This window comes from Lepisma saccharinum, chromosome 11 (assembly GCF_977018435.1).
Source record: "Lepisma saccharinum chromosome 11, izLepSacc3.1, whole genome shotgun sequence".
Lineage (NCBI taxonomy): Eukaryota > Metazoa > Arthropoda > Insecta > Zygentoma > Lepismatidae > Lepisma > Lepisma saccharinum.
The window spans coordinates 60555839-60570102 of NC_139239.1; the positions used below are offsets into that span (position 1 = coordinate 60555839).

At 36.0% G+C, this 14264-nt stretch overlaps 1 protein-coding gene across 12 annotated transcripts in view; it reads right to left on the reverse strand.

Annotated features, from left to right (window-relative positions):
* LOC145994848 (uncharacterized) overlaps window positions 1–14264 on the reverse strand; it is a 448153-nt gene that overhangs the window by 59526 nt on the left and 374363 nt on the right. For all 12 annotated transcript variants that reach the window (XM_083131227.1, XM_083131229.1, XM_083131228.1 and 9 more), the window contains 4 exons: window positions 9068–9276; window positions 7571–7817; window positions 4814–4903; window positions 2304–2434 (listed from right to left, as the gene is read on the reverse strand). In XM_083131227.1, the coding sequence (XP_082987353.1) occupies window positions 2304–2434; window positions 4814–4903; window positions 7571–7817; window positions 9068–9276 (677 nt within the window). The remainder of the gene's footprint in view (window positions 1–2303; window positions 2435–4813; window positions 4904–7570; window positions 7818–9067; window positions 9277–14264) is intronic.

The following is a 14264-nucleotide window of genomic DNA, read 5'->3' on the forward strand; positions in this document are numbered from 1 at the left end:
AATACAGTCACCAATTCATCTTCCCATTATATTGTTTACCACAGCTTGTTTGAATGTATCTCTTTAAAATGTCTCACCTTGTTGACTAGACAATTATTAAAACGACAATAAGCTTAACTATTGTAAAATGTTTTGTTGGTAAGAACAGCGAGATAATCCAGATGTGAATTATCGAGGACATTTAAGCAGGGAAAAAGCCGGAAACATTTCAACCAATTTCGGGAATCGAATCCGAATGTCCCACGTGATTGTCACTTGTCAGACGCTCTACCGACCAGACAATTATTTCGTAACACAGAAACAAAACAATGCTCCCAGGATTTGATAAAAATCGAATGACTAGAAAGTAATTTCGTTCTATTGTTTTCATAAATACTATATTTATGTAGATCTCTACTACTTAATAATAGTAGTAGTGGTATTTGTAGTATTATTAGTAATAATTCAGCTAATTAATTAATTATAAGTATTATTAATTAATTGTGATTATTATTATTTAATTAAAGTATAATAAAACAATGGTAATGTGAATTTGGAAAAAGTTTTAGAAATAACACCCCCTTGATGAAATCCTGCGTACGCTACTGTAATACACACATACATATCATTAAATGAATTCTTGTATCGTCGTCAATTCTGAAAGACATGGGGAAATTAATACTACTAAAAGCCTAACCTCTAGATATGGAAAGCCCCATCGTAGAAAACACAAAGAAATAGAATAAGTTCTATCTGCATTCATTCTGCTTTCTGGGGAGGGGGCTGAACTTTATTTCTATCAGATGATAGAATACCCAATGTTGCAAAAGGCATGTTTGACAGCATGCTATGACGCCAGGGGTTTACAGGCTCGAATTCCGGACTGGACAGGGTGCTCTTTGAGACTGTTCATTCATCACTTTCATCAATCATCACTCATCCTTAGAGGCATGCGTATTTAGTTTTTGACAAAAACACGAAATGCGAAATACATTGTAATATTAATTTTTCATGCTTCTGAAAGGTGTGAGGTGCATTTTCCTAGCCTGTTTTGTCACAAAATGATGCAATATGAACTGCAAAATGCAAAATAGGATCTTGAACACAAAATTTAGAGTATATTTACTGATGCGACACTCTCTGAAGTTTGAATTATTCTGAGAGTTATGCAATTTGCGCAAAATTGATTAATTCTGCTGTAAATAATTGAAAAGCAAAAATGGGCCTCTTTATACAAGAATAAACTTCATACTCTGTTAACTACATCAATGTGCTATTAGAAGGGATAAGTTTATTTTATGTAATAACTAAGTGCAGTTTTTAAATCAAATTTTGAATTACAGTACATTCACTATTATAAAACGAAAATGCTTTTGATGTGATTTTTTCACCACTATAACACCGAAATTTTATTTTATTTACTGCTTTTCAACCCGAAAATGACTGTTTTTGTATCAAAATTTTGCTTTTTTATTTACCAAAAATTTTTGCCTCTACCCATCCTCATTGTCGCAATTAGCCAAAAGTGGCAGAAAATGACACTAATTGACAAAAAATTAAAACCAAATCAAAAGACATGTTGGGTGGGGATGTGTGGCTTCAAATCACATAACACAGCAGTTCTGAACCTTTGGTTCGCGCACCCCTGGGGTGCTGCTTCAAAAGCTTGAAGCAATTTTAACAAGCTTGCATTTTTGGCACGAAGGTTTAACAAAAATGAATGTTCTACAAAAAATGTGATGCTTCTACAAACTTGCCAGTGTCACAACCATCAGTTTGTATCTTCAGATCCATTGGAGTTAAAAGATACTAGCTTACTGTTCATTATATCTTCATTGGATCTAACAATACAAAAGTTAGGGAAATATCACCATTTGCAATTTCTTGTTGAATATTATGTTGATATTTCATATATTGAACAAAATAGATTTCCCAGCACAAGAGATATTTTCCAAATTCTACAGCACCTAAATTAATGAACTGAATTTGAAAACAATTGCAATTTGAATAACAAGTACTAGGCTTCCTGCCAATCATTGTTAAATCACATGGACACTTTGCTGATACACTCACGTTGTCTGCTTTACCCTAGAAGCAAGCAAGGGAAAAAGTTATAACATGCAGAGGCTAATGACCCTATCAACAGGTGTAAAGTTCAGCAATGGCGATGGCAACATCGTTAGCTTTCACTGACACTCTGCTCTTTTGGTGGGAAGACAGCAAAGTTATGCCTCTTACCTTATAGCTTTTTTAAATCGCATGCACATTTCCACTTCCAAATCTATTCCTAAAAAAATACAATTTAATATTTAGGCAGTACTTACTGTTCTAAGTCCTACAGGAATACCATCTCTCGTAGTAGGTCCAATCCCTTCGTATTTTCTTGGCCCTAGCTCCACAATCTTCCTAGGTTTCTCCTCATCTTCACTCTCGTACTCATGCTTCACTGTGTACACTGTAATGATGATATCCAATCGTGATGATGACAATGTCAGGATTCAGGTAATAAAATATATGTATGCACTTATATTCATGGATGGATGTCTGGATGGATGAAAAATGAATGGATGACTTCATAACAGAAAGGAATGCCAGAAGGCAACTTCTTTTGAGACTCCCGATTTGGATGACGCTGTAGTAATATCGTATCAGTTTTGTGTATAAATATTTCAATTTTTTTTTTTTAAATGTGTAAATATATATTTCACATCCATAGATTAACAAATGTGGAAGCTCCCACGTTTCACCACAAATGTCCTTTCTTCCTTTTACTGAGGAAATGTGAGCATGTTGTTTCTATTCATATAATTAATTAATTATCTACCTCATCCTCTTCCGTTGTGAATATAAGCTAAATATAATTATTTGAGTTTTTAATTAATTATTTATTACAATGTTGAAAATGATTACATACTTGCTGTGGTTTCTTTAATTTTCTCTCAACATTTTAATTCCATGAAAACCAGTCTCTCTCATAAAATGAAATTGTTAAAAAAGTCATACACTTGGTTCAGAGAATAAAAAAACTGCAAAAGAGGATAAAACACAAGTCATACCATCATGTGTGTGTTTGTTTAAGGCACGTACACTGTGAATGTCAGAGGATGACATCAATTTTGACAGGTGTGTGCTCAGAAAAAGATTTAAGGGATAAGGGGGGTACCTTATTGTTGCTATACCTGCACCAACCTGACAGTTCCTAATAATACATATGCACACACTATTTCTGCTTGAAAATATTGATTTTGCATTTCTGGAAACAAAATTCCCACTTTAAAGAATTTTTCGTGTTTTATAGGGAAGAAAAAATAAGCATTCGAAATTTCCCAATTGTTAAGGACCCTGGAAATTGGAATAGGGACTAGATGTATTTTACTGATCGCAGTGCCAACATTTCAGAATCCCACAGAATCTTGGTGATTTGCAAGAAATATAATATGTGATGAAACTAATTTATAGGACAAATTCAAATTAGTTTACACTTTGAATAAGTAATATTTCAAAGATATTTTGGAGGGGGTTAAAAACTCCCATGCATTGATTTCTGTCATTTCTTTAAGTATTTCCAATTATTCTTTTTTACTTTCTGAGGATGCTCTGTGGAACTGAAGCATTGAGAGAAGAATAAGCATATCACAGCATGTATATAACAATTGTTAGGATTTGCATTTGATGCTCTGTCCGATAATACAATCGTAACTTATAATGTTGATTGGTACTTTTATGCTTATTTGACCATGTCACACAACTGCATCTCATAGTTCCATCATGATTTACAAACTTTCTTACAACGAACAATTCCATCAGCGCTTGAATTGAGGGAGGACGTGTGAACCCCAGTTAGGTAAATTTCCATAGATCATTACCCTCAGCTATCTCATTTCCTCTATCTGTCACATTGTCATCTTGTTAAACAATACAAACATCCTCCTCCCACACTGTCTCAAAGGCTCAAGTAAGCATTCCTTCACCTAACAATTACCCATTAAGTTTAATTCAATTATCCATTAGCACAATAATTGTGCATGTGTGTGTGTGTAGCAAACAAGTTGCACTGCTGTCTATGATCAGAGAAGCGTTACTTTCAGTGAAATGTGATGATATCAATAGGTCTCTAAATCTTTAGAACAGAAGAGATGTGAATGATAGCAAATCGTACAAGATAGTGAAGATGATAATCTAAATAGTTAATTAATATTTTCTAACATTAAGTTATTCAGAAAAGAAATAGTGGGAAATGATGTTCAAGAATTTTATGAGGGACATTCCCAAATCCTGCAAGTAATAAGCCAAAACAAGGTAAATTTGTTAGAATACTATCTTGGCACTTGCTCGTATTATCTGACAAATATTTAAGGCGCTTTGAAAAGTGAGAACGCTTGCTAATCTACTCACCAAACTCAGTATAAGTTATCATTAGTTTATTTAATAAGTTGTTCAATTTATTGAATAAACACCTGGAATTCCACAATGTGTTTATTTGGTCTGCAATATGCACCAAGCAGCTTCAAGTCACATTAAACTGCATTAGTTGACATTATGCAAGACTACCAGCAGCTTAGTGCATCACAATACCACTTGAAAACAGAATCTCCAGCATATTGCACATCCCAAACATCATGTGATTTCCAGGCTTATTTAGTAAGATTTTAACATGCATTAATTTTGTCTAGCATACTTCAAAAATAAACATTATTTTACGACATGCTTTTTTCAAGCTTCTTTATAACTCATAAATATGTTCAAAGTACTGCATTCCATTATTTATAATCTGAGGTTAGATAATAATTAGTTGCATTGTAACTCTCCTTAGACAAACTACTATACTACTCACCAACTTCATTAGGCCCTATGAGAGGTTTGTCATCTTCCTTTGAATTCATTTTATGATCAAGATAAAGGGCACCTCGAGGAAGTTGACCTTCTGTATAGGAAAAAAATAATGGAGTAAAATAATAAGAAACTTTGGATATTATAAGATAAAATAAGAAACTAAAGGAAGAAAGAAAGAAAGAGAGAAAAAGAGAGAAAGGGAATGGAGAAAAGACTTTCATAATGGAAGAAATAAGCATAAAAGTAATCTAATTTGAGTGACAAGGCTCAGTTAGGTATTTAAGGTTTGTAGTTCCCACGTTTTTTCCTTACATAAATTTAGCATGTGCTTTTGGGCATTTTTTAAAGTTTAGGTATCGATTAACATGAAAACATAATGAAATGAAACTGCAGAACCATGGATTGATTATAGTTTGAGTCTAGATGCCAAGCTTTCCTTTGTCAGTGTGTAAGTGGGCTATCGAGTCAAAATGTGGTATAATCACTACTTCCACTTTTTAGCACTATTTCACTGAATTATTTATCTCTGTTTCACCAAGCTCCACTTCTAGTTATAATATTTACTTTATTTGGAGGCAGACGCAACACCATTCAAAAATGTTTGAGGCTCATGTTCATGCTAGTCTCCGTGGCAGAGTGATCAGCTGAACGTACTACGAAGCCAGAGGTCTCATGTTCGAACCCTCTTGAGGCATGTGTTGTGTTTGTCCCATCATCATTTTATCAATTCATCCTCATCATCGCGATTAACTCAAGAGGTAGAAAAGTAGCATAAAATAATGAAAATAGAGTTCATGTTTGAGGATGAACCTAAACTATGTTTTGGGAGATAAAATTGAAGAAGATGCTGAAATTGGATGAGTCATCTGCCAGACTACTTGCAGAAACCCAACCCTTCACGGCTGCTTCAGGCTATAAAACTGATGGATTCTTCAATGATACAGTGATATGTACACGATAGACAGAATGGAAGATATAGTCAAATCATGCAAAGGTTCAACGCCACTTGCCGAGAGCACTGACATAGAAAATAAGGATTCTAGATTTCACTCTTCACCAATCCATAATTTTCAGTATTCTATTCATTAAAGTACTTACATATTATAATAGTCAATAATTTCATGGGCTATTAAGTGCTGCTGACTAGAGGCAATGATAACAGTTAAAAAAGCCTTTTGTGCATGTACTCCGAATTTAATAACTCACGGTGACAATTCACTTCTGTTGGATGAAAATCTGTTTTATAGGTAGCAACTTGTACACCAAACTAACCATGCCTTCTGGAAAATTTCTGTGCAATTTAGACAGCATTACAGCTATTATTTTTTTTATTTCTATAGTTCCAGTTTCATAACACACAACTCGTTACCATGCTATACAACTGAATATACACAAATCCAACAGAACTGATTAGCCTTTATTTCATGTAATTATTGACTGTACCACGGAATTATTCATAAGAAAATCATATAAATGAAAAAGAGGAAAACTATAGTATTAAAAGGGTCAACCTTCAACAGACTGGTTTTGAAGATTGAACATGGGCAAGGGATGAACTGTCAGTTGATCTCCTGAAATCTAAGAATCTTCTTCCCAACTCACCTGATGGATAGTCTGAGAATATTTCTTCATCAGATGCATATCTTACCCTGAGGTCTATTTACATAACTGGTTCTTATTAAATACTGGCCAATTTCTACAAACATACTCTCTTGATTTCAGCACTGAATTGTTAATCTACATTGTTGTAACATTATAATTAATGCATTAGTATTTGCCCATAAACAACTGGTCTCCAAATCAGAATTAGACAACTGCTCCCAGCAGTAATACATTATAATCCGTGCATATATATAAAATATGAACAGAAATAAGCCAAATTATTTTAATATATGGAAATCTGTGCTTGACTTTGCAGAGATTCTGAGCTTGATCGTACAGTAATCCACCACCACATTGTAACAAAGGGCATGTGACTGTACAATGGAAGGATTCTTATCATGGTGCAAGTTGGTTCTGTCGATGTAGTACTAATAATAAATACCCCACAGCACGACAGCCCTCAAAGGGCCTTGGCCTATCTCCCAACTGCCAGTCTTCTCCAACAATCCTACCTAGAGGTGTGGAGATTTTCAACCGATAATGGGGTGACGTGGGGTCAGCACGTCGAACCTTCAGCCATTATAGGAGATATCCGAGACTGGGTTACGTTACTCACTTGTAGCTCCCCAATTTCCTCACGATGGTGGGTTGCCACCGGTCCTATACACAGGCCGAAAACCCAACCCAGGCAGACTCGACCCATGCCATCCCGCAGTCAGAGTTCAAAGCACAGCGCCTTAGACTGCACGGCCACGAAGGAGGACACATTGATGTAGTAGTGACAAGTTTAAATCAAGGGTCAGTGATGTGTGAAATGAAATTTGTAAGATAAACAATAAGGTTGCCTAAATGGCAGGAAAAAATTCTTCCAACATTTTGCCTTGTCCTTCTTTCTCCACTTTTTTGTACCCCCTCTCCTTTATACAAGGTGCACAATCCCATTAGTGTTGATTTGTGGCCAATTTACAAGCAGGTCATGGACATCTTTACTACTTAATTGTAGTTTCTCTAAAAATATATAGTGAAGAAAATGAGACTATATATTTGGGAATAATATGCAGATTTTGCTTTCAGTCACCTTCAATACTGTAGGTAGGTTTGGTAGGAAGCAGAATACAAGACTGAATGGTTACAATGAAAAATATATGGCACCAACCTCTAGCTTTTTGTAGCAAGGTAATGGTGGGGTTTTGAGCTCGAGGTAACCGGGAGGAGAAATTAGGTCCAGTTGAAGCAAAGGTAGCAGAGGATCCCTGCGTGAGATGCTTATCCAAGGAGGAACTGATGGCCGAAGAAGCTGCGGACCTGTCACTTGAAGGAGACTTCAAAGGACTTCCACCCTCTTTTGACTGCCATGCAAATGATTCTTCTGGTACAGGCACTGATTTAGATTCCTGAAATAGCTAAAAAGAATGGAAAAGATAATTTTGGAAGAAACAGAATGAAAAAATTTAAAACACATATTATTATCCTAATTTCCAAAATAAGTGGAAATGTTTAAGAATTTACTTCCACGAATTTGGTTGCATATGCTGTTACATCTGGAGGCATAACCAAAGGGGACCAGTCAGGTTGCTTGCCCCAAGCATAAGCTCTTGAGAATGACAGGACCCTAGTTTTGACTCTGTTTGGATAGGTGAATATGTGAATGATTAGTCTCTCCTGGAATCCATCATGCACTTTAACACAATATGATACAAATGCAATTAGAACTTTTTCTTCAACATGTGCCTGAAGTTCTCCTCTACTTTTCCCTTCCTATGACTAACACAAATAAGTAATTACAGGTAAAATAAATAACATCAACATGGACCCACTAAAAGCAAATATGTTTTAAATAAATTTTAATTTCTACAATTAAAATAAATAAATTAGAGATGAAATTTTTAAGGAGTATATTGGGGAAGACTAGAAGGGATAGAATAAGGAATGAGAAGATCCGACAGACTGGGTGTGGTGAAGCTTCAGGACAGGATAGATCAGGCACAGATGAGATGGTTTGGGCACATGAAGAGGATGGATGCAGAAAAACTACCAATAAGAGCTTACAATGCACAAGGAGTGGGAGTAAGGCCAAGGGGGAAACCAAGATGTCGGTGGAAAGAGAATAGAGGAGAGTGTTAGGAGAAGAGGACAAGATTGGTACACCATGGAAAGAGAGGATTGGTGGAAGACCAGGAAAAAATGGAGAGGCTTGACTTGTATGCTGACCCAGCCAGAGGCAGGAAACGGCAAAGGATGATGATGATGAATTAAAATAAATTATTTACACAGCAGCCTGGGTTGCAACGCCTTTGAGCTTCATGTCAAAAACTTATATTTATATACTTATATTTTTATCACTTCGCAAAAATGGTTTGGTCTTATTAGGCAATGAAAGACAAACAGTGTGATCTGCATTCAGTGAATGTACACATTTTGATTCTACCATCAATACAGAAGAAACAGCATCATTTAACAGTATGTTTTGTAAACATTGATTTGTAGGACTGTCATATTCAACTACTTTCATTTTCGAACGTAGAAGAAGCAAATGTACATAATTTATTTTCAAGTACACATTTTTCAAACATATCAAAAAAGCCAAAGAAGTAAAACTTTGACTAAAAGAAAATTAAAGTATAATGTTGAGTATTTAATGGAGTCTTCTTACCTCTGATCGTGCCTTCTTCGGGATAGCAGTTTCGAAGTTTACTGGCCGGAACCCTTTTCGTTCAGTGGTGGGGCTCGCTCCACTCTTTGGGGTCCAAATGGGGGATGCATCTTGTGCATCTTTCCCTTCTTGCTTCTCCTGCTGGTTTTGCTGCTGATGTTGCTCTTTCTTTTCCGAAATTTCCTCTGGTTTCTGAGATGGCGTCCAGACTATAAAATGGCAGTTAATCAATATGAGGGATCCTGTGTGCTTCCACTACTTGTAATTGTTAATAAAAGAAATTAAAGTTTCTGCTTACATCATCTATTTTTACTATAATTATTAATAGAAACAGAAAATGTCAATAGTAGTAGTATCCAGTGTGAGTTTTCTCTTTGAATGGGTGGGGAGGTTCTGGAAAGTGCTAACAATGGTTGTCTATATTCTAGCTATAGGCAATGTACACTATGTAAACAAAATAGAGACAAGAATGAGCTTAACAATGGATACTGTAGAAATGAAACAATTTTCCTGTTTCAAATATTGAAGAAGTGAGGGAAGTGTCTTAGTACTCTTCTTAACAATTAGAAACAATTTCGTACTAAATGTAAAACAGACTGTTTATATAAAACGGTTGATTCTCGATTAGCCAGTAAAATTCACATGCAGTCATGCTGAACTCTGATTTGGTGTTGCATAAAAGTTGAACTGAGATTAAGGTCAAAGTTAACCTGCCAATTTTCTTCATTCAACAGACTTTGACCATAGTTCAGCTATTGTGCCATGGTTGTATTAACAAATATTTGCTTTAACAATGTGTTGCAAGTGAACGTATGCGGCAAGATTCATAAATCCTGTTTCCATAAAGTAATAATAAAGAAGCATGTGCAATGAGGTGAACAATGATAAATATTATTCTTCCATGTTATTTACTGTTTGAAATATCGCGAATTTCTTTCTCCAACTTTATCTTAAATAACTGCTAGAGCATTTTGTTTAATAGTAACGGTTCAGATTGTTTTATGATTTTTTCAAATTCCCCTAGAAGAAAGACTAATTATCATAGAATCTTGGCAATAATTGTCACACAAAATTTGAACCTTCCTTAAAGTAATGAGCAGTGTTTGGATTTCGAAAAAAAATATTTATGTTGATAAAAAAAAACTTTAAAATCACCTTATGCAGGCATGCATGCTCCCCACGGACAAGGCATTCTCCGTTGATAAAATTCAAACCTTTTGGCCACGATCAGTAGAGGCATGCAAATTTTGTTTTTGACGAAAACACAAAATATGAAATAACCAGTGGCGTAGCGTTATAGTACGCCCGGCGTTCCCAGATTTAAAATTTCAAAAATGCTTAAATTCTGTGATTATAAAGTAAAACGTGACTAATTTCATATATGTTTGACCTTCATGGCATTATAATAGCTATTTTTCGCGATCCGCTTGCGACGCTCCACTCTCAACACTTGTTCTAGCATCTTTCTTCAATGCCTTTCCTGGCCGGACGCCGAGCAGGTTCGGCGTACAGAACTCTATATTCCTTGAGGCCTTTCTGGAGGGAAAGCTTCGATTTCTACAGCACGCGCGTAAATGCTCTCGTACGCCAGCGTACGGAGCAGAAAGGTCTACCGTGATTGGTTCATGTGACCCTTCCTACCTTCTGAAGCAGACGACAGCGGTAGAATTCCTACCCGGTTCTTCGCTCTTCGCGCTCATGCAACTTGTGCTATGTGATGCTACAATACGCAATATTGACTGACATAACTTTACCAATCTCAAATATACTGCTTCTTAATGGCCACTGCATTGTATAATTTATCGCACGAACAGCGATGTGTATTAGAAACTAAAATATCAACACAGTTTTTGTCAAATAAGTTGGTGAAGTCCTTGTGCTAGAAATTCAGCCTGTGGCTGCTCAACCACTTAACCCGCAAAACTATTATTTTTTTATTGTATTTTTTCGTTATTATGTAACTACTTAATATTGTGTCAATGGAAATCTTTAGCATTCATTTGAAAACTCTTAACATCGAATGGTCTCTGGACAAAATTATTTTAAAATGTTTATCAGCATTCTCAAGATGTAATAAACAGGTCTGAATTACTAATCGGCACTGTAACGTCAGGAGAGTGTAGGATATTTGGATCATCCACTCTGATTTACATAGTGCGCCAAGACGACAGAGGTCCCTGGTTCGAATTCCGGCGTGAGCACGGGTGTTCTTTGTCAGTGTCCCTTCATCAATATCATCACTCATATTTATATTCGCAACTAACCAAAAGTGGTAGAAAAGCGAAGTAAAATAAACCAAATCAATCAGTAGTTGAATCATATACAACAATGACGTATATTGTTGTGCAGAGGCGCTTGTGATTCAGGTAGGTTTTTAATGACTTGCGTCATGCAGAAAGATATAAAAGAAGGTATAAAACACCAGAGTTCAAAACATTTGTGCAGGGACGGCGACAGGGGTGGGCACGGGTGGGCAAGCGCCCACCCAAAAATTCCTGTGCCCACCCGATTGCCCACCCAATCAAATTCAATAAGTACATATACTTGGAGATAGCTATGTGAATGTTTCGATATTTTACTTGTGAATATTATCTATGCTAGAAATGTTCACATATTATCAACCCATAAAAAGCCAATTTTGTCATTAGAAAGCGAAAGCAACTACTAGAGGTATTGAAAAAAAAAAAACTGTGATCAAATGAATACTTCCATGATTAAAAGCAGTTAGTAGGCTTAGGAGGCTCAAAATTATGCAGGGTATGATCAAGATTAGATCAGAATTTAGGGTGAATTTGAGGACTGCAGCTCCGGGCCTCCACATAGGTATATAAATCCCAGCCTGGGTGTAGTTAGAATAATCTCCAAGTAAACAAATAAAAACATCATCTTAGCTTTACTTCCTCCGGCAACACTATTGTTTATTTCGACTTTTTAATTATTATTAGAATAATTTAATCACGAAGACTTAGATGGGCAGGCCATATGACACGAATGGCAGAGGAAAGAATAGTTTACAGGATTCTTGTTGGGAAACCTGTTGGTATGAGACCAGTGGGAAGGCCAAGACAAGGATGGAGGGATAACGTTGAGATGGACCTAAAAGAAATCGGCAAGGATGGGAAACATTGGATTGATCTTTCCCCGAATAGGGACAGATTGAAGGCTTGTGTTGATGCAGCCATAAACCTTTGGGTTTAAGTATGCTAGAGAGTATAATATAGTTTTAATTAGCTCTGCATTGAAATTCCAGAAGTGTCCCTTTTGTTACTTCATTACAATTTCTATATACCTGTTATCTTCAAATATCAATATGGTATGCGAAATATCAACATTATATTCATTCTACTAATAAGAAGGAATCACAATAATCACTAAAATACTGAAGTGAATAAATTTTAATAAACCAGTTATGTATGGAAAAAGCTACAGAATTATTAAATTATCTACTAATGAGTGGCTTATCCTATTTAGAAATCCTCGTCCCACACATAAATTTTGCCACATTAATCAACCGAATATATCAACAGAATCTGTACACGCAGCTGATGTAAAGAAAGAAAAGTTATGTCACGAAGTATCCAGAAGACGATTTTGTTAGTTTGTTTTTAAGCCCACTTTTATGCTCAGATAGGCTAATCGGGACTAAACCTACAGTTTAACGTGTTATCCGAACCAGTGTGCATTGTGCTTCCACCAGAGGAGGGGAGAGTCGAACACAGGACCTCTTCATTATAATGCGACAGCGTTATGCCATTGGGAAAAAAGAAAGAACTCGCACCAAACGTGGCATTTTATTACCACAGAAGATGCGTCTATTTTAAGAGGGTGATTGCCTGAGACAAATATTTGAGACTTTCGGAAAACAACGTCATTGTTGACGGAATTAGCTGCCTTGATCTACTAATGAAACGCTGTGCAATTGAAACTACCATCTCGACTTTCTAAGAGCTATGGACTAATAAAACTCCATTTTTGGAAGAGTAAGTTGTGGTTGATTTGTTTTATTTAAAGTCATTTTTCTGCTAATTTTGATAATAACGACGATAAGGTTCAATGGTGATTAGATGAAAGTAACGAAGGGACGAAAACAAACACATGCTGACACTCAAAATACAAACCGTCATAAATTATTACTTTGACAGTGTTTCCAAGTGCTAGGGACTCGTTGCCCTGAAGGAATAAAGTTTCCAGGGTATGCTGCACAGGGTAGAGGTTGACATTCTAGTGTGTTCGAAATGGTCACACCATACAACCCAAGTCATCTATGAAAAATAGATGAATTATTACTGGCACGGTGATCAACTTCGATGAATTCCTTGTATCCTAAATAATTTTGTTACCTCAAAAAATATGTTCATGTAACCATACGTGTATTGCTTCTCCCGCATTAGTAACATCACACTTGAGAAATCGAATAGCAACTTAGCTAATAATCTCTTCAATTCTGAACAGATATTTCAGTCTTACTTGTTTATTACTTATGAGTGATATTTTGTCAAAATAGCCTTTCATTAGCCTAGGAATACTTCCATGGACAATGAATAAAGAATTTGTTTTCCGTGTGTGTTTTAAATCATCCTAATAAGACGTTCATTTTAATCCAAACATTCAGTGGCGGCGATTAGGAGGAGCGGGAAGTGGGGGATGCAGTTCCCCCGCCACGTTTTTCCACTTTTTACCCCATCACTATGGCCTCCTTATGCTAAACCTTTTCTACCAAGAAAAAGCATATTGTCCTTGCCCCTCAAATGTTGGCACCCAATCGCCGCTACTACAAACATTCAGATAGATTTGTCAGTTGTACAAACCTTATAAGCTAAGAAAAGTGACCTCAAGGAGTACGAAAACTCTTTCAGTCAAAACGCATACGATGAAAATGAAACTTCACGATTGTCTACCATCGCACTTTCTGTCATTGTCGCCGAATACATAAAATAAAGTATGTGCCTTGTATTTGCAACACAAGCTTAAACCTAATTCACATTCATTTCACTGTATTAACATGCATGAAAGAATGTGATTAGAATGTATGGCTGGGGTATGGTTGTGCATGGGTAAACACTTGCTTGAAATAATTGTGTCCATCAGAGACAAAGCGAAAGGTAATGGAACAAGATGCGACAATAGATTAGAAAATAATAAAGAGGAAAACAAGAAAAGGAAAGGGAAAAGAATTAAGAGGAAAATCGGGAGTGTA